This window comes from Lucilia sericata, unplaced genomic scaffold, assembly GCF_015586225.1.
Source record: "Lucilia sericata isolate MDLA Ls3-8-SP2 unplaced genomic scaffold, ASM1558622v1 Contig000475F_arrow, whole genome shotgun sequence".
In the NCBI taxonomy this organism is placed as follows: domain Eukaryota; kingdom Metazoa; phylum Arthropoda; class Insecta; order Diptera; family Calliphoridae; genus Lucilia; species Lucilia sericata.
Window position 1 is genome coordinate 45,001 of NW_023994490.1, and position 22,432 is coordinate 67,432.

At 31.0% G+C, this 22,432-nt stretch overlaps 1 protein-coding gene across 1 annotated transcript in view; it reads left to right on the forward strand.

Moving 5' to 3' along the window:
* Nucleotides 1–22,432, forward strand: part of LOC119605321 — a 219,630-nt gene that overhangs the window by 42,195 nt on the left and 155,003 nt on the right. The window contains 1 exon segment of the mRNA XM_037958348.1: nucleotides 20,498–20,926. Within this exon segment, the coding sequence (XP_037814276.1) occupies nucleotides 20,675–20,926 (252 nt within the window). The 5' untranslated portion in view covers nucleotides 20,498–20,674.

Consider the following 22,432-nt stretch of genomic DNA (forward strand, 5'->3'; position numbering starts at 1 on the left):
AAGCTTATGAGGGATGATGGAATATAAAATAATTGCTAAAAATAAATAATTTTTCAAAATGTTATGGAATGTAAAATGTGTAATATTTCTTTATTACTTTTATTTATTTATTTTTATATATTTTTCTTTAATTACTGTTGCTATTTTTTTCTGCAAAATTGAGAGATATTTTTTATAGCATTTTAACAACTCACTTTCTAATAGCACTTGTAGAAATAAATTATAAATTTGCATAAATAATCTGTACTTTTGTTATTTATTCTATTCATTTTCTTAAGACATCTTTTATATTTGTATTATTTACTTTTGTATTTATTATTATGCTTAAAGGGGGTATAAAGAATAGAAGAATGAAAGAAAAGTAGAAAGAAAATGGTATAGAATTATAGCGGTTTATTGGAAAATGTTATTATTTGTGAGGGTTTTCCCAAAAGAAGCTATTTTTGTACAAAAAGTACTCGACTGAAGTAAGTAATACAGAAAATGTCTTTGTTAGAAGATAATTTTGGTATAGAAAACTGTTTTTCGGTAGAAGATCATTTTCATATAGAAATCTGTTTTCGATTGAAGATCCTCCTCATATAGATAACACTTTTCGATAGAAATTCATTTTCGTAAAGAAAAAATTTTTGATGGAATATTATTTCCATATAAGAACACCGTTTGGATCGTTTCATATAGAAAGCGTGCTTCGATTGAAGAAACCGAAAACTGTCTTCAATAGATGATCGTTATCGTAAACTGAAACTTTGATAGAAGATCGTTTTCGTACAGAAGATCGCTCTTGTACTAAAAATTGTCTTTTTGTTTTCGCAAAGAAGATGTTTACGAATGTGAGATCGTTTTCGTATAGCAAACTGTCTTCTATAGTAGATCGTTTTCGTATAGAAAACTGAAACTTTGATAGAAGATCGTTTTCGTACAGAAGATCGCTCTCGTACTAAAAATTGTCTTTTTGTTTTCGCAAAGAAGATGTTTACGAATGTGAGATCGTTTTCGTATAGCAAACTGTCTTCTATAGTAGATCGTTTTCGTATAGAAAACTGAAACTTTGATAGAAGATCGTTTTCGTACAGAAGATCGCTCTCGTACTAAAAATTGTCTTTTTGTTTTCGCAAAGAAGATGTTTACGAATTGGAGATCGTTTTCGTATAGCAAACTGTCTTCTATAGTAGATCGTTTTCGTATAGAAAACTGAAACTTTGATAGAAGATCGTTTTCGTACAGAAGATCGCTCTCGTACCAAAAATTGTCTTTTTTGTTTTCGCAAAGAAGTTGTTTACGAATGTGAGATCGTTTTCGTACAGCAAACTGTCTTCTTTAGTAGATCGTTTTCGTATAGCAAAACTGTCTTTAATAGAAGATCGTTATCGTATAGAAAACTGAAACTTTGATAGAAGATCGTTTTCGTACAGAAGATCGCTCTCGTACCAAAAATTGTATTTTTGTTTTCGCTTAGAAGATGTTTAGGAATGGGAGATCGTTTTCGTATAGCAAACTATCTTCTATAGTAGATCGTTTTCGTATAGAAAACTGTCTTTAATAGAAGATCGTTATCGTATAGAAAACTGAAACGATCGTTTTCGTACAGAAGATCGCTCTCGTACCAAAAATTGTCTTTTTGTTTTCACAAAGAAGATATTTACGAATGGAAGATCGTTTTCATATAGCAAACTGTCTTCTATAGAAGATCGTTTTCGTATAGAAAACTGTCATTAATAGAAGATCGTTATCGTATAAAAAACTGAAACTTTGATAGAATATCGTTTTCGTACAGAAGATCGCACTCGTACTATTTTTTTTTTTTTTTTTTTTTTTTTTGTCAAAAAGTGTCTTTGATAGATGATCGTTTTGGTATTAAAGATGATTCCGGATGAAAGATCGTTTTCTATAGAAAACGGCCATCAATAGAAGATCGTTTTCTTATAGAAAGATTTCTTCGATATATGATCATTATAAAAACCGTGATCGATTAAATACTGTTTCCATATAGATGATCGTCTATTTCCAATCGAAATCTATGATAGTTTAAAGATCGATGATCGTTTAAACATCATTTCCTGTAGAAAATGTTTAATTTTCTTATAGAGAATTAAAAAAATCGCTTATTTTCGCTACTCTTTAATGAATAGTTGTTTGCTTTTCTTCTATAAAAAACATATTTTTTTTATTTTCCGTTTCCTTTTGGGCTTTGTTCTCATTTCTTTAAATGCGTTAAATACTTTTACATATTTTATGGGCTGTTAGACAAGTAGACGTGCTTATCGGCTCTTCTTGTTGTTCATTCTTAACAAATTTCATCTTTTCTTACAGAAAAAGTTTCTCAACTAATAGACACAGCAGTTTTTGTATATTTTTTTTTCTTTTCTACTCTTTCGTATTTTCCTTTCTTTTAATTTTATATTAGAATTCCATACTGTCTTTAATTTACTTTTTCTGTTAAAAGAAAATATCTGTATGTTTTCTTTATTGTTTGCCAAGTAGATTTTCTATTTCTATAGCGGGGTTGGAGCAAAATGAAAAATGACTTGTAGGTTTCTTTTTTTTGCATTTTACTCATCTCTTTTTAATGTTTTCCTTTAAGGACTCTTTTGCTTATTTGTCTTTTAGATATTAGTTTGTAAGATATACATATGTATGTGTATACAACTGTCCTTAAGTCTAAGTTTTTTTTTCTGTTGGTCCATATATCTCCTTAAGAACAGCCAGCACGGTAAATAAACTTTAGTTAGTGTTTCTTACATTTGTTTGAAAATTCTCTTGCCATCATTGTTTTCTGTGTCTTTTTGCCCCTTTTTTGTTGTAAGTTGTGTGTATTTCATAGAAATTTAAACATAAAAAGAAAAAAAAACTAATATCCTGTTAAACTCGACAAAGAAACAACTTTTATGTCAAATACAAACATTTTGTGATTTTTCAAATTCTTTGTCTTTTGAAAGCAACGTATGGACAAAGAATAAATAAAAAAAAATCGACAAAAGAAAGCAACATTAGATGCCGAAAGTAATAGAAAATTTACAATTTAAATATTTGTTTTTCTTCTTCATAATAGTGCAATTTTTGTTTAATAATAAAAGAACACAGAAATTGTTTAAATAGTTTATGTCCAAAAATGGACAATGATTTATGAGCTTTTGTTTTAAAAAGGGAAAATTGAGGAGATCGTGTAAGGAGTAAAAAAGGATATAGACTAGACTATAGACTAGACTATAGACTAGACTATAGACTAGACTATAGACTAGACTATAGACTAGACTATAGACTAGACTATAGACTAGACTATAGACTAGACTATAGACTAGACTATAGACTAGACTATAGACTAGACTATAGACTAGACTATAGACTAGACTATAGACTAGACTATAGACTAGACTATAGACTAGACTATAGACTAGACTATAGACTAGACTATAGACTAGGCTATAGACTAGACTATAGACTAGACTATAGACTAGACTATAGACTAGACTATAGACTAGACTATAGACTAGACTATAGACTAGACTATAGACTAGACTATAGACCAGACTATAGACTAGACTATAGACTAGACTATAGACTAGACTATAGACTAGACTATAGACTAGACTATAGACCAGACTAGACTAGACTATAGACTAGACTATAGACTAGACTATAGACTAGACTATAGACTAGACTATAGACTAGACTATAGACTAGACTATAGACTAGACTATAGACTAGACTATAGACTAGACTATAGACTAGACTATAGACTAGACTATAGACTAGACTATAGACTAGACTATAGACTAGACTATAGACTAGACTATAGACTAGACTATAGACTAGACTATAGACTAGACTATAGACTAGACTATAGACTAGACTATAGACTAGACTATAGACTAGACTATAGACTAGACTATAGACTAGACTATAGACTAGACTATAGACTAGACTATAGACTAGACTATAGACTAGACTATAGACTAGACTATAGACTAGACTATAGACTAGACTATAGACTAGACTATAGACTAGACTATAGACTAGACTATAGACTAGACTATAGACTAGACTATAGACTAGACTATAGACTAGACTATAGACTAGACTAGACTATAGACTAGACTATAGACTAGACTATAGACTAGACTATAGACTAGACTATAGACTAGACTATAGACTAGACTATAGACTAGACTATAGACTAGACTATAGACTAGACTATAGACTAGACTATAGACTAGACTATAGACTAGACTATAGACTAGACTATAGACTAGACTATAGACTAGACTATAGACTAGACTATAGACTAGACTATAGACTAGACAATAGACTAGACTATAGACTAGACTATAGACTAGACTATAGACTAGACTATAGACTTTTTGTTTGCTAGACTATAGACTAGACTATAGACTAGACTATAGACTAGACTATAGACTAAACTATAGACTAGACTATAGACTAGACTATAGACTAGACTATAGACTAGACTATAGACTAGACTATAGACTAGACTATAGACTAGACTATAGACTAGACTATAGACTAGACTATAGACTAGACTATAGACTAGACTATAGACTAGACTATAGACTAGACTATAGACTAGACTATAGACTAGACTATAGACTAGACTAGACTAGACTAGACTAGACTAGACTAGACTATAGACTACACTAGTGACCACACTATAGACTAGACTATAGACTAAACTATAGACTAGACGAGACTATAGACTATATGGACTATATAAACTAGTCTATAGACTACACTCAATCGTGGCTCTTTCCATTTCAGATGTTATATATATATATATATATTTAGCTCTTTTTACTTTGAATTTACGTTTGATCATGACTCTGTTTCCTCAACAAATATTAACTCAATGAGGGCTCTTGTCACTCAAACGATTTTAAATTACAACAAACTGTTTAATTTAAAATATATTTCATGCAATTGATATAGTTTATTTCACTACCTTAAGTTCATTGTACCCAAAAATTTTAAAAACAACAACATTTTTCTACAGTTTTGAAGAAAAAACTCTTCAAAACCATTAAATTTCTTAAAAGTAGCACTTCAATGGCCAAATACCACTGGTATGTATGTGTATAGCACTGCTATTTATTTCCTCAACTTCCGGCCAAATGTCTGTAAAGTTTCAAGTGCCCACTCTCATTTGTTATGACATGAAATTATAATCATTTTTGACTTCACTTAAACATTTTGCAAATACAAAAAAAAATAAAGAAAAACAAGAAATTAATGGAAAAAGTTACGATTGTTGGCAGTAATTGAGTAAACACAAGTTAAATGAAGATATGGGAAGTTGAAAAATCACTTTAGTTTGTCACCCCCCCACCCTCTCTCTTCCTTGACAATCATAGAACAAATATTTATCCTTGACTAAATAAATTTTCTAGTTAAAACAAACAAATACTGGTTGAAGATGAAAAAAAATGTTTTTGGTTTTTTCCCGGAAAGTTTTTCATTTAAACTGTTTACTCTCTATTTACTCTGAAAGTACTATTCTTTATTCATTTTATTTGTTTGTAAACAAATAAACAATCAATTATTTTAATTGGTATAGGTTTTTTTTTTGCTGGAGGAAGAGAAAAATACTTAATAAAACTATTTGAGGAAAGAGTACTTAAATCAACACACGCTTTTGCTAATTTAAATATGACCTATTTGCAAAATCTTGACGGAAGGACTTTATAAGTACATAATGATGTTGATGTTATTCTAATTCTAATTGCCAGTGTTTAATACTGCCATCAAATATTTATAGGGCGCAAAAATTCTTCCCCCGGGAGTATACGTGTTATGTCTTTCCACTATTTTATTTTCTATTTGTACAAACTACTTAGATTTTTCTCTTAAAAACAAGAATTTTATTATCTCTTCATATATTTTTTTTTCCTTAAAACCCCTCCAATATACATCAAATGCCATTTATATCAAGTTTTCCCTGCTAGAAAACTTCTTTAGTTGTTTTATCTTCACTTTTTTCGCAATAATAATACTTCTCCCTAAGGACTATTTGCCCCCCTCTCCCTTTAGGTGCGTGCAACTATTGGACACTGTTTTGTATTTACAATAAGTACTAGGAATCTTATTACTTTTCTGGAAACTTTCTTATCTTTAAAATTTTATTTTGTTTGTATTTTCTTACAAACTCTTTAATAAACTTCAGTCAGTGGCTTTTGTTTGCTATTGTAACTAAATATAAATTGTCAATATTGACAATTTTTATTTTAAACATGTACTAACAAGAAAGGACATGTGTCTCGGACAATATTGTAAATAAATGGGGGAAATATTAAGTTTTTAAACTTAAATTAAAAAAAAAAGAACTTTTGAAAATGTAACTAATGTGCATTTATTACAAAGATTTAGTTCTAGTTCAGTTCTAGTTCTAGTTCGGTTCTAGTTCAGTTCTAGTTCGGTTCTAGTTCAGTTCTAGTTCGGTTCTAGTTCAGTTCTAGTTCAGTTCTAGTTCAGTTCTAGTTCAGTTCTAGTTCAGTTCTAGTTCAGTTCTAGTTCAGTTCTAGTTCAGTTCTAGTTCAGTTCTAGTTCAGTTCTAGTTCAGTTCTAGTTCAGTTCTAGTTCAGTTCTAGTTCAGTTCTAGTTCAGTTCTAGTTCAGTTCTAGTTCAGTTCTAGTTCAGTTCTAGTTCAGTTCTAGTTCAGTTCTAGTTCAGTTCTAGTTCAGTTCTAGTTCAGTTCTAGTTCAGTTCTAGTTCAGTTCTAGTTCAGTTCTAGTTCAGTTCTAGTTCAGTTCTAGTTCAGTTCTAGTTCAGTTCTAGTTCAGTTCTAGTTCAGTTCTAGTTCAGTTCTAGTTCAGTTCTAGTTCAGTTCTAGTTCAGTTCTAGTTCAGTTCTAGTTCAGTTCTAGTTCAGTTCTAGTTCAGTTCTAGTTCAGTTCTAGTTCAGTTCTAGTTCAGTTCTAGTTCAGTTCTAGTTCAGTTCTAGTTCAGTTCTAGTTCAGTTCTAGTCAGTTCTAGTTCAGTTCTAGTTCAGTTCTAGTTCAGTTCTAGGTTCAGTTCTAGTTCAGTTCTAGTTCAGTTCTAGTTTCAGTTCTAGTTCAGTTCTAGTTCAGTTCTAGTTCAGTTCCTAGTTCAGTTCTAGTCAGTTCTAGTTCAGTTCTAGTTCAGTTCTAGTTCAGTTCTAGTTCAGTTCTAGTTCAGTTCTAGTTCAGTTCTAGTTCAGTTCTAGTTCAGTTCTAGTTCAGTTCTAGTTCAGTTCTAGTTCAGTTCTAGTTCAGTTCTAGTTCAGTTCTAGTTCAGTTCTAGTTCAGTTCTAGTTCAGTTCTAGTTCAGTTCTAGTTCAGTTCTAGTTCAGTTCTAGTACAGTTCTAGTTCAGTTCTAGTTCAGTTCTAGCTCAGTTCTAGTTCAGTTCTAGTTCAGTTCTAGTTCAGTTCTAGTACAGTTCTAGTTCAGTTCTAGTTCAGTTCTAGTTCAGTTCTAGTTCAGTTCTAGTTCAGTTCTAGTTCATTTCTAGTTCAGTTCTAGTTCAGTTCTAGTTCAGTTCTAGTCAGTTCAGTTCTAGTTCTTCTAGTTCAGTTCTAGTTCAGTTCTAGTTCAGTTCTAGTTCATTTCTAGTTCAGTTCTAGTTCAGTTCATTTCTAGTTCAGTTCTAGTTCAGTTCTAGTTCAGTTCTAGTTCAGTTCTAGTTCAGTTCTAGTTCAGTTCTAGTTCAGTTCTAGTTCAGTTCTAGTTCAGTTCTAGTTCAGTTCTAGTTCAGTTCTAGTTCAGTCTAGTTCAGTTTCTAGTTCAGTTCTAGTTCAGTTCTAGTTCAGTTCTAGTTCAGTTCTAGTTCAGTTCTAGTTCAGTTCTAGTTCATTCTAGTTCAGTTCTAGTTCAGTTCTAGTTCAGTTCTAGTTCAGTTCTAGTTTCAGTTCTAGTTCAGTTCTAGTTCAGTTCTAGTTCAGTTCTAGTTCAGTTCTAGTTCAGTTCTAGTTCAGTTCTAGTTCAGTTCTAGTTCAGTTCTAGTTCAGTTCTAGTTCAGTTCTAGTTCAGTTCTAGTTCAGTTCTAGTTCAGTTCTAGTTCAGTTCTAGTTCAGTTCTAGTTCAGTTCTAGTTCAGTTCTAGTTCAGTTCTAGTTCAGTTCTAGTTCAGTTCTAGTTCAGTTCTAGTTCAGTTCTAGTTCAGTTCTAGTTCAGTTCTAGTTCAGTTCTAGTTCAGTTCTAGTTCAGTTCTAGTTCAGTTCTAGTTTCAGTTCTAGTTCAGTTCTAGTTCAGTTCTAGTTCAGTTCTAGTTCAGTTCTAGTTCAGTTCTAGTTCAGTTCTAGTTCAGTTCTAGTTCAGTTCTAGTTCAGTTCTAGTTCAGTTCTAGTTCAGTTCTAGTTCAGTTCTAGTTCAGTTCTAGTTCAGTTCTAGTTCAGTTCTAGTTCAGTTCTAGTTCAGTTCTAGTTCAGTTCTAGTTCAGTTCTAGTTCAGTTCTAGTTCAGTTCTAGTTCAGTTCTAGTTCAGTTCTAGTTCAGTTCTAGTTCAGTTCTAGTTCAGTTCTAGTTCAGTTCTAGTTCAGTTCTAGTTCAGTTCTAGTTCAGTTCTAGTTCAGTTCTAGTTCATTTCTAGTTCATTTCTAGTTCAGTTTTAATACAGCCCCAAAGATTTGAAACAAATTTTTTTTTGTACGGACCATTCCAACATAAGCTTATTTAAATCTCATTTACCCTAAGCTTCATCAAAATTTGCCAAGAATAATCAAACTATTCAAGGTCTTTTCCATACTTGTTTATCATAAGTATATTTATTCTTCTACTACACTTTCTACTTTCTTCCAGTTGTTTTTCTTGGTAATTAAAATGAAATTAACAAAATTAGCTTATAATCAAATAATCAATCATAAGTTGCGATTTAAGTTTCAAACAATTAAGATTGATTAGAATAAAAAACCTAGAAGCGAACATCACTAAAGTTTCTAAATTTCTTACGGAAGCAGCATAAGTATAAAAATTAAAAAAAAACTGAACACAAAACACTTGTCATCATTCTCATGAATACGGATTTTTCTTTTTGTAATAAAACTCATTCCATTATTTCATTTCAATGTCATCGCTAATCATCATGGTGAAGAAAATTACTTTCTTAGTGGAGGCTTAACAACATAAATTGTATAAATTATTTGTGTGTAAACAAGTTCTTCTATATTTTCTTCTTATAAAATATATGTCTCTTTTAAGGATTCTTTAATCTATAACAAGTTAAAAAGTTGTTACTTTGGTTATTGCTTGCTGTTTGTTGTTTGTGATAAGTTTGATGAAAGAAGTCTTTGTGTGGCATTAAAATGGAATTTTGTTTGTGAAAGGGTTTAAATTGTTTGACATTATTAGATTTTTGGATAAATACAAACATTTTAAATAAGTACATTGGAAAATTATAATTACGTGATATAGTCCACACTGTAGTTTATCTATAGTCCTGTATATTTTCTATCTGTAGTCCAAACCATCTATAGTCCAGGCTATTGTCTAATTATAAGCTAATTTATAGTCGAAACTATAGATCATTCATAATGCAGTCTGTAACTATAACTATAGTTCAGACTATAGTTTTTTTATAGTCTTTATAGACAAAAGTTGTTCTATAGTCCAGACTATATTTTCTCTATAGTCCAGACTATAGTTTCTCTATAGTCCAGTCTATAGTTTCTCTATAGTCCAGTCTATAGTTTCTCTACAGTCCAGACTATCGTTTATATATAGTCCATACTATAGTTTCGCAATAGTCTGGACTAGTTTCTCGATAATTCAGACTATATTTTATTTATAGTCCAGATTATAGTTTCTCTATAGTCCACACTATAGTTTCCCTTTAGTCCAGACTATAGTTTCTCTATAGTCCAGACTATAGTTTCCCTTTAGTCCAGACTATAGTTTCTCTATAGTCCAGACTATAGTTTCCCTTTAGTCCAGACTATAGTTTCTCTATAGTCCAGACTATAGATGCTCTAAAGTCCAGAATATAGTTTCTCTATAGTCCAAACTATAGTTTCTCTATAGTCCAAAGTATAGTTTCTCTATAATCCAAACTATAGTTTCTCTATAGTCCAGACTATATTGTCTCTCTAGTCCAGACTATAGTTTCTCTATAGTCCAGACTATAGTTGATCAATAGTCCAGACTATAGTTTCTCTATAGTCCAAACTCTATAGTCCACAGTTTCTCTATAGTCCAGACTATAGTTGCTCTATAGTTACATATATTATGGTTTCTCTATAGTCCAGATTATAGCTTATCTATAGCCTTGACTATAGTTTATCTGTAGTCAAGACTATAGTTTATCTATAGCCCGGACTATAGACAAACTATAGTCTGGGCTATAGTTTATCTATAGCCCAGACTATAGTTATCTATAGTCCAGACAATGGTTTATCTATAGTCCAGATTATAGTTTCTCTATAGTTCAGACTTTAGTTTCTCTGTAGTTCAGATTATAGTTTCTCTATAGTCCAGATTATAGCTTATCTATAGCCCAGACTATAGTTTATCTATAGCCCAGACTATAGTTTATCTATAGTCCAGAATATAGTTTATCTATATAAAGACAATGGTTTCTCTATAGTAAAGACAATGGTTTCTCTATGGTCCAGATGTAGTTTCTCTATAGTCCAGACTATAGTTAACTATAATCCAGACTATTATTTATTTATAGTCCATACTGCAGTCTATCTTTAATCTAGATTATAGTTTATCTTTGGTCAAGACTATAGTTTATCTTTAGTCCAGACTATGGTCTATTTCTTGATACTATATATATAGTATCAGACTATATATATCCAAGACTATATAGAATCAAGACTGTATGTAATCTGTCTGTAGTCGAGACTATATTATATTTATAGTTCAAACTATAGCCTGTCTATAGTCCAGACTATACTGTCGTGTAGTTATAGACTAGTTTCTTAAATATTTTGTGAATAATTGAATTTTAAGTGAAAAATAAAATTTTAATGAAATAATAATCTTTAGTCATGTATCGGGTTTCTGGTGAAATATGATGTTTTTAATGCGAAATCGGATAAAAGTGGAATTGAGGAAAATTTTCATAATTTTTTACTTTTTAAAGCCTTCTTTAAATAGTAAAGTAAAAAAAAAACTCGTATGAAACCTTCCAACAATTTAATCTAAATAGCATCTCATTCAGAAGAAATCTGACACACATATTTTCTTTTTTTGACTTGTATTTTTTTTTTTGGTGTAAATTTCCAGATAAATGAAATGAAATAGTAACAAAAAAGAAATACTGCATGAAATGTTGTTTTTTTTTACTATGATGATACATCATGGTGTATTATTGTTGTATGAACATGTTTGGGATTTTGTTTTGCTTTTCTGGTGTTTTATCGTAAAAATGTTTGCAAAATTGTTAACACTTTGAGACAGAGATACTAAAAGCTCAGAAACACACAACATTTCATATAGATAAAGTCAAAATATTTTTTTTTTTTTGCCTAGAACCATAAAAGTTACAGCTTTTTTCATGTGTAAGTCAGTGTTTCTCGCACACATTTTACACATAAAATCACACATACATAGTTATGAGCACCTAAACAGAAACGGATAGATATACATACATACACTTCCTGTTATAAAGTTCTCACAAGCTTATGCTCTCTGCCTCTCTAGGGACAAACAAGAAAACATACAAAAATATTGAATAAAAAAACCAAAAAAAAAAAAAATTATGAAAACAAAACAATACAACAACGTGTTTTAGACATGTTTTTCTTATTGTTGTTATGTGCTAAGGAATTTAGTATGTATGTGTGAGAGCTAGAGGAAATGAAAATATTTAACGTGTTCTACAAGTGCACCCAAGTGACACTTTAAATGGCCTCGTAATGTTAAGTGCTGGTACACAGCTACTAACATTCACATTCTCTTCTTGCCTTAACATCTTGTAATGAGTAACTAAAATGTGTTTTTGTTTTTCTTTGGCCAGTTTGTTTTTATTTTCTCTCACATTTTCTCTTATCATTTAGAAATCATTAAAATAGCCCAGTGTAAATGGCTGCCCATAGTCTTTAAAACGTGCTAAATAAATGAAAAAATTAGTTGGCATGAATGAATAAAGAAATTAGAAAAAAAAAAACGAGACACTAATTAAAAACTACTTGTAACACTTAAATAATAGCATTATTAGATGATTTTGTTGCTTTTATTAGAATTTTATCGATCTTCTATTTTCAGAAAGTGTGACAAAGAAAAGTCTAGCTACAGTCAGTCCTTAAGTCTAGCTATAAATATGTAGTGTATACAAAGTTGTAGTCCATATTATAGTCTAGCTATAGTTCATGCCATAGTCTAGCTATAGTCCATTCTTTAGTATAATATGGAATATAATACGGAATATAGTCCACACATAGCACAGATAATAGCTCAACTATAGTACTAACAATTTTCCAGATATATTCCATACTAAGTGTATTCCAGAATTAAGACTAAATGGTTCTATAGGTGGACTATAGTCTGTACTATAGTTAGACTATAGTCCGGAATATAACATAAATGTAGTCTGGACTATAGCTATACCCTGGATTATGATAGTCTGGGATATAGCTAGACTATAGTCTTGACTATAGCTAGACTATGGTATTGACCATAGCTAGACTATAGTCTACACTATAGCTATACCATATTCTGGAGTATAGGTATACTGTAGTCTAAACTATAGCTATACTATAGTCTTGTCAATAGCTGTACTATAGTCTTGTCTATAGCTGGACTATAGACTGGACAATAGCAAGACCATATTTTGGACTAAAGCTAGACGATAGTCTGGATTATAGGCAGACTATACTTTGGACTATAGCTGAACTATGGTCTGAACTAAAGCAGAACTATGGTCTGTAATATAGCTGAACTATAGTCTGGACTACAGCTGCACTATAGCTGAACTATAATCAGGACTATAGCTGAACTATAGTCTGGACTATAGCTGAACTATAGTCTGGACTATAGCTGAACTATAGTCTGGACTATAGCTGAACTATAGTCTGGACTATAGCTGAACTATAGTCTGGACTATAGCTGAACTATAGTCTGGACTATAGATGAACTATAGTCTGGACTATAGCTGAACTATAGTCTGGACTATAGCTGAACTATAGTCTGGACTGTAGCTGAACTATAGTCTGGACTATAGCTGTAGCTTGGATTATGATAGTCTGGGATATAGCTAGACCATTGTCTTGACTATAGCTAGACTATGGTATTGACTATAGCTAGACTATATTCTGGAGTATAGGAAGACTGTAGTCTAAACTATAGCTATACTATAGTCTTGTCTATAGCTAGACTACAGTCTGGACAATAGCTAGACTATATTTTGGACTATAGCTAGACGATAGTCTGGATTATAGGTAGACTATACTTTGGACTATAGCTATGGTCTGGACTAAAGCTGAACTATAGTCTGGAATATAGCTGAACTATAGTCTGGATTACAGCTGCACTATAGTCTGCACTAAAGCTGCACTATAGCTGAACTTAATTCAGGACTATAGCTGAACTATAGTCTGGACTATAGCTGAACTATAGCCTGGACTGTAGCTAGACTTTAGCTAGGATATTGTCTACCTATAGTCCAGATTAGCTAGACTGTAGTCTGGACTATATGTAGACTGCAATCTGGACTATAGCTAGACTATACTCTGAACTATAACTAGACTATATTTTGGACTATAGCTAGACTATAGTTTGAACTGTATTACAATGTCAGAACTTTAGCTAGCCTGTAGTTTGATCTATAGCTAGACTATAGGTAAACTATGGTTTGGATTATAGCTGAACTATAGCTAGACCACAGTCTAACTATATTTTAACTATAGCCTGAGAGATAGCTGGACTGTGCTCTGGCTTATAGCAAGCGTATAGTAGAGGCTATATAACAGGTCTAATGTCGGGACTATAGCTATGCTAAAATCTAGACTATAGCTAGACTATGTTCTGGACTGTAGCTAGGCTATGGTTTGAACAATACCTAGTCTGTCTTATAGCTAGACTATAGTTAACGACTGCATGCAACTTATCCCAAGACTTTGGTTTATCTAACGAATTTGTAGCCATCCAATCCACTGTGCATTTATCATACTGTATAAATTCTTAATTATGTCAAGCCTCTTTTTGCATATGCTACACATTTTTACTTCTATTTGTACATTTCCTTTTCATTTCCTCACAATTTCGATAAGTAGAGGTAGAGAACATTAGCTTCTTTCCTCATCGGGATGGAATATTATAGTTAGAAATTAAACATTTTACTCTTAATATAAGCGAAGTAGAAAACGGCAAAAACGTTTGAAGGGACGTATAACAAAAGAGGAGCAAAACCAGATTTTCTAACGTTGTTCTCTATAAGCGGGTAAATAAATGGATCAGGAAAAAATTTTGAAAAAAAAAAAAATAAATTGAGATGTCTAAATTTTGTATTTTCTAGGTTAAAATTTTATCAAAAAAGTACAATAGTACGTTGCCAACAATAGTACCAACCCCTTTTCTACCGCATCTTTCAGTTTGACTTACTTTATGTGTCATTCCTTTTTGGTTGTCTGATGTAGTACGTCGTTCATCGTGTTGCCACTAAACTATTAATGGTTTCTACGTGTTTTTTTTAGTTGTTATATGTATTTGGATTTTCCTATATTTATACAGAACTGTATATTTTTACTTCATATGTATGTATGTATGTATGTACAACAGCAATTTTGTATTAAGTTTTTTTCCTTCCTAGTCGACAATATTTGGGTATATGGTGTCTGTGTGTTGAGCTGGGGTTGTGTCGTCTTTTTTAGTTAATTGGCTTTCAAAGTAAATGGGGTTTTGCTGTTTATTAGTCTATACGGGAATTCTTGTTACTTAAACTAAGAATATGGGTTTAGACGTGTAAATTTCTCTACATACAAAATAAACTGCTGCCAAATTATGTTGAGAAAAACAAAAAACTTTAAGTTAGAGATAAAAAAATCATTCAGGATTAACATTCTTTAAGCCAGATGATCTTTACAATAAGATTTTAGACTTACATTGAATGTCAAAATTTTATATTTTTGCGGCACCTTAATATTTTTTGGGTTTGTTTGTAAAAACATAAAACAAATTTGCAAAGTTTTCTTTTTTGTTTTTCATTCCTTTTTTTGGTAATATTTTAATTTTTAGCTTTAAACAGTTGCACAGTTTTTTTTTTACTGAACACAAAATTGACATGTTTATGCCTGAATATGCCAGTTTAGTGAAAAGTTTAATGACATGTCAAGCTAAAGTTTATATGTGTTAAATGTTTGTTTTTAGAACAGTATTTTTAAAATCATTTATTATTAAAATTAATTTTAAATAAAGGTAAACAAAAAATTTAGAGCAGCATACAGCATACCAAATCATAGCAGATATATAAGTTGGAAATAGTACTTTAGTGTTCACGAAAAAGCAACAGAACACTGCTGTGGTTAAACATCTGTAATTGTTTTTTTATGTTTTGAAAGTAACAACCTAAGCGTAGAAGCTAAATTTTGGCAAACATTTGGGTGACACGTTGAAACACTTTGTCAATCTATAGTCTAGTCTATAGTCTAGTCTATAGTCTAGTCTATAGTCTAGTCTATAGTCTAGTCTATAGTCTAGTCTATAGTCTAGTCTATAGTCTAGTCTATAGTCTAGTCTATAGTCTAGTCTATAGTCTAGTCTATAGTCTAGTCTATAGTCTAGTCTATAGTCTAGTCTATAGTCTAGTCTATAGTCTAGTCTATAGTCTAGTCTATAGTCTAGTCTATAGTCTAGTCTATAGTCTAGTCTATAGTCTAGTCTATAGTCTAGTCTATAGTCTAGTCTATAGTCTAGTCTATAGTCTAGTCTATAGTCTAGTCTATAGTCTAGTCTATAGTCTAGTCTATAGTGTAGTCTATAGTGTAGTCTATAGTGTAGTCTATAGTGTAGTCTATAGTCTAGTCTATAGTGTAGTCTATAGTGTAGTCTATAGTCTAGTCTATAGTCTAGTCTATAGTCTAGTCTATAGTCTAGTCTATAGTCTAGTCTATAGTCTAGTCTATAGTCTAGTCTATAGTCTAGTCTATAGTCTAGTCTATAGTCTAGTCTATAGTCTAGTCTATAGTCTAGTCTATAGTCTAGTCTATAGTCTAGTCTATAGTCTAGTCTATAGTCTAGTCTATAGTCTAGTCTATAGTCTAGTCTATAGTCTAGTCTATAGTCTAGTCTATAGTCTAGTCTATAGTCTAGTCTATAGTCTAGTCTATAGTCTAGTCTATAGTCTAGTCTATAGTCTAGTCTATAGTCTAGTCTATAGTCTAGTCTATAGTCTAGTCTATAGTCTAGTCTATAGTCTAGTCTATAGTCTAGTCTATAGTCTAGTCTATAGTCTAGTCTATAGTCTAGTCTATAGTCTAGTCTATAGTCTAGTCTATAGTCTAGTCTATAGTCTAGTCTATAGTCTAGTCTATAGTCTAGTCTATAGTCTAGTCTATAGTCTAGTCTATAGTCTAGTCTATAGTCTAGTCTATAGTCTAGTCTATAGTCTAGTCTATAGTCTAGTCTATAGTCTAGTCTATAGTCTAGTCTATAGTCTAGTCTATAGTCTAGTCTATAGTCTAGTCTATAGTCTAGTCTATAGTCTAGTCTATAGTCTAGTCTATAGTCTAGTCTATAGTCTAGTCTATAGTCTAGTCTATAGTCTAGTCTATAGTCTAGTCTATAGTCTAGTCTATAGTCTAGTCTATAGTCTAGTCTATAGTCTAGTCTATAGTCTAGTCTATAGTCTAGTCTATAGTCTAATGTCTAGTCTATAGTCTAGTCTATAGTCTAGTCTATAGTCTAGTCTATAGTCTAGTCTATAGTCTAGTCTATAGTCTAGTCTATAGTCTAGTCTATAGTCTAGTCTATAGTCTAGTCTATAGTCTAGTCTATAGTCTAGTCTATAGTCTAGTCTATAGTCTAGTCTATAGTCTAGTCTATAGTCTAGTCTATAGTCTAGTCTATAGTCTAGTCTATAGTCTAGTCTATAGTCTAGTCTATAGTCTAGTCTATAGTCTAGTCTATAGTCTAGTCTATAGTCTAGTCTATAGTCTAGTCTATAGTCTAGTCTATAGTCTAGTCTATAGTCTAGTCTATAGTCTAGTCTATAGTCTAGTCTATAGTCTAGTCTATAGTCTAGTCTATAGTCTAATCTATAGTCTAATCTATAGTCTAATCTATAGTCTAATCCGGATGAAGTCTAGTCTGAAAATGTTTGAAATGTTTAAAACCGTTTAAAAAGCTAATACAAAAATATGAATTTTTGTTGGAGATTATTGTACCTTATGAGCAAGCATGGGTTAATTCTCATTTGTTTCCAATTAAATTTTTCAATATAATAAAATACTGTTTAAACTTTCTGAGTTCAATTTTTATGTATAATTCCAACCACTACTATGCAGATTTTTATACAAATTTCTGATAACAAATTGTTCTTTGTCACTCTCCATTAAAATTTCTGCAGACTAATTTATATTAATTTCAAAACAAAAATAAAATAGTTCTCTCCAACAAATGTTTGTCATTTATGAAGACCAGGAATAAGTAAAAAACAAAAGTTTAAAGATTTAAACATGCCTAAACAAAAGAATTATCCTGGGCACTGGGTGTTTTAAGCACATGAATACAGCAACCAATCGACCAGCAAGCAGCACCAGTTTTCTTTTTCTATACAGGGCTTAGTTGTAACGGACATTTTTTTCTTGTTTATTCCCCAAGGATCTAATTATCTTTCTTTTTGCTACAAATTCTTCTTTTTTATTTTTTCATTTTGAATTTACCAAGTACCTAAAAAACTTTTTTCAATTCCTTTTTTCCTTGTGATACATGTTGAAGATGAAACGAAAAAAATTAAAAACTTTTTTCAAAATAAAATAATTTAACATTTCAAACAGATTTACGATTTTTTTAATTTCGCTATTGTTTTGTTACTGACTTGCAGTAAAATGAATTTACTTTGTTTTGAAAGCCACAGGTAACAGTTGAAAAAAATATAAATTCTAGAGGGGGATTAATATGGAAAAAAAAAATACTTGTGTATTAACAAAAAAAAAAGTGGAGAATAAATAACAGCTGGAAATATAATTAAGTTTGGAAAAAGTTTCAAGTAATGAATAAAAAAATCATGTATTCCAACTGCTAATTTGCAAAAATGTAATTGAAAATTATTTCTATTGTAGAAAATGGACAGCATTTGAGATAATGAAAGGAATTTTAATTAAAAGCATTAACGCTAAATATATCTGTATTGGGGTGGTCAAGGAAAGAAGAAGAAGGCCCAATACCATCAAAATCCCGAAAGAAAGAACTGCACCAGAACTGAACTAGAACTGAAGAAGAACTGAACTAGAACTGAACTAGAACTGAACTGGAACTGAACTAGAACTGAACTAGAACTGAACTAGAACTGAACTAGAACTGAACTAGAACTGAACTAGAACTGAACTAGAACTGAACTAGAACTGAACTATAACTGAACTAGAACTGAACTAGAACTGAACTAGAACTGAACTAGAACTGAACTAGAACTGAAGTAGAACTGAACTAGAACTGAACTAGAACTGAACTAGAACTGAACTAGAACTGAACTAGAACTGAACTAGAACTGAACTAGAACTGAACTAGAACTGAACTAGAACTGAACTAGAACTGACTAGAACTGAACTAGAACTGAACTAGAACTGAACTAGAACTGAACTAGAACTGAACTAGAACTGAACTAGAACTGAACTAGAACTGAACTAGAACTGAACTAGAACTGAACTAGAACTGAACTAGAACTGAACTAGAACTGAACTAGAACTGAACTAGAACTGAACTAGAACTGAACTAAACTGAACTAGAACTGAACTAGAACTGAACTAGAACTGAACTAGAACTGAACTAGAACTGAACTAGAACTGAAATAGAACTGAACTATAACTGAACTATAACTGCACTAGAACCTAACTAGAACTGAACTAGAACTGAACTAGAACTGAACTAGAGCCTAACTAGAACTGAACTAGAACTGACTAGAACTGAACTAGAACTGAACTAGAACTGAACTAGAACTGAACTAGAACTGAACTAGAACTGAACTAGAACTGAACTAGAACTGAACTAGAACTGAACTAGAACTGAACTAGAACTGAACTAGAACTGAACTAGAACTGAACTAGAACTGAACTAGAACTGAACTAGAACTGAACTAGACACTGAACTAGAACTGAACTAGAACTGAACTAGAACTGACTAGAACTGAACTAGAACTGACTAGAACTGAACTAGAACTGAACTAGACTGAACTAGAACTGAACTAGAACTGAACTAGAACTGAACTAGAACTGAACTAGAAACTGAACTAGAACTGAACTAGAACTGAACTAGAACTGAACTAGAACTGAACTAGAACTGAAACTAGTACTGAACTAGGAACTGAACTAGAAACTGAACTAGAACCTGAACTAGAACTGAACTATGAACCCCCTGAATTCACTAGAAACTGAACTAGAACTGAACTAGAACGGAACTAGAACTGAACTAGAAACTGAACTAGAACTGAACTAAGAACTGAACTAGAACTGAACTAGAACTGAACTAGAACTGAACTAGACTGAACTAAGAACCTGAACTAGAACTGAACTAGAACTGAACTAGAACTGAAACTAGAAACTGAACTAGAACTGAACTAGAACTGAACTAGAACTGAACTAGAACTGAAACTAGAAACTGAACTATGAACTGAACTAGAAATGAACTAGAAACGGAACTAGAACTGCACTAGAACGGAACTAGAACGGAACTAGAACTGAAACTAGAACTGAACTAGAACTGACTAGAACTGAACTAACTGAACTAGAACTGAACTAGAACTGAACTAGAACTGAACTAGAACTGAACTAGAACTGAACTAGAACTGAACTAGAACTGAACTAGACTAGAACTGAACTAGAACTGAACTAGAACTGAACTAGAACTGAACTAGAACTGAACTAGAACTGAACTAGAACTGAACTAGAACTGAACTAGAACTGAACTAGAACTGAACTAGAACTGAACTAGAACTGAACTAGAACTGAACTAGAACTGAACTAGAACTGAACTAGAACTGAACTAGAAATGAACTAGAACTGAACTAGAACTGAACTAGAACTGAACTAGAACTGAACTAGAACTGAACTAGAACTGAACTAGAACTGAGTAGAACTGAACTAGAACTGAACTAGAACTAACTAGAAATGAATGAAAAAGCTTTTTGTATGCTTAAGTTCCTTCGTAATAATATTGTGGTTAGGTCTAGTATTTTTCTGTAGACACCTGGAAAATACACATTTATATTCTAAAAAAATTAGATGTCTATTAAATGCAAATTACTTTGCAAAAGTTTAACAGCAATTAAATTTTACTTAATACTAAATAATAATAATTATATTTGTTTTTCTTTCAAAATATTTACAAATAAGCGTTTTTTTACTCAGCCTCTTATTTCTATCTACTCTATTCCAATTACAGCTAAATTACTTCGTTTAAAATGTAAAAATCAACACGGCAGAAGGCGCCAGCGAAGGACAATGATCCCTATTTTAAAAACGTGAAACAACGAGCTTTGATTTGCACAGCAAAGGACAGACAAACTTCAAAACTCATTAATTTGAAATTAAAACGACCAAACACAAATAAAAAAAAATCATGACATCCGAAACCTATTTGGATTTAACATTCGAGCGTAATACAAAAAATATGTCGGGAAGTGGAGGTGGTGGTGGTGGCGGCCATAGTAGTGGTGCGTCAGGTGTGCCCGGAGTTAGTGTTAATGTGGCAAGTGCTGCTGCTGCAGGCGCAGGAGTTGGAGGCAGTGAAAAACGTCCAATTAGACCAAAATTATTAAAATTAAGTGATGTTACGATACCACATCGTAATCGTAAGAAAACTAAAACCAAGGTAAGTCCCTCACACAGTTTATCTAACCAAAAAGCAATTTTTTAGATTTTTATTACACGTGTAAGGGATAGGGATTTGCAAAAAAAATACTATAACTAAATTATTAACTTCATATCTAGAGAAAAGCTTGTTAAAATGTAATCTGTTACGATTGGTTTTAGGTTGTGAGTTGAAAAGTGTTGGAGGGAGTTAGAGGAGAGAAATTTACTATCAAATGCTTTCTTTGATGTTTAGTTTTCCGTTTATTTTGAATTTTTGTGTAGGTTTTAGTAGCAGTAGCTGTATAGAATTTAGTCATATAAATATGTGTTTAAAAATATTTTATTAACTTTTTTACTTTCATTTTATATCAATTTCTTTTTAGAAAGAAACCTTATCTTTTTTGATATCATAAAAGGGTTATGATTATGTTATTAACAAGAATCGTACAACAAACAGTGTATGAAAAAAAAATACTATTTTTGATCAAAAATCTAATCTTTCGATTATTTTCTATAAAAAGAAAATTTCGAAAAATGTCTATAAAAATAGAATTTCTAAAATTTCCATAAAAACAAATTTTTATCAAAATTTTCTGTAAAAAGAAATTTGAATCGAATTTTGATATAAAAGCAAATTTATATCGACACAATTTTCTATAAAGAGAAAATTTTTTCTAGAATTTTCTACAAAAAAGAGAATTTTCTCGAAAATGTTCTATAAAAAAGAGAATTTTCTCGAAAATTTTCTATAAAAAAGAGAATTTTCTCGAAAATTTTCTATAAAAAAGAGAATTTTCTCGAAAATTTTCTATAAAAAAGAGAATTTTCTCGAAAATTTTCTATAAAAAAAAGAATTTTCTCGAAAATTTTCTATAAAAAAAAGAACTTTCTCGAAAATTTTCTATAAAAAAGAGAATTTTCTCGAAAATTTTCTATAAAAAAGAGAAGAAAATTCTCTTTTTTATAGAAAATTTTCTATAAAAAAAAAAGAACTTTCTCGAAAATTTTCTATAAAAAAGAGAATTTTCTCGAAAATTTTCTATGAAAAAGAGAAATTTCTCGAAAATTTTCTATAAAAAAGAGAAATTTCTCGAAAATTTTCTATAAAAAAGAGAATTTTCTCGAAAATTTTCTATAAAAAGGAGAATTTTCTCGAAAATTTTCTATAAAAAAGAGAATTTTCTCGAAAATTTTCTATAAAAAAGAGAATTTTCTCGAAAATTTTCTATAAAAAAGAGAATTTTCTCGAAAATTTTCTATAAAAAAGAGAATTTTCTCGAAAATTTTCTATAAAAAAGAGAATTTTCTCGAAAATTTTCTATAAAAAAGAGAATTTTCTTGAAAATTTTCTATAAAAAAGAGAATTTTATCGAAAATTTTGTATAAAACAGAGAATTTTATCGAAAATTTTCTATAAAAAAGAGAATTTTATCGAAAATTTTGTATAAAACAGAGAATTTTATCGAAAATTTTCTATAAAAAAGAGAATTTTATCGAAAATTTTCTATAAAAAAGAGAATTTTAT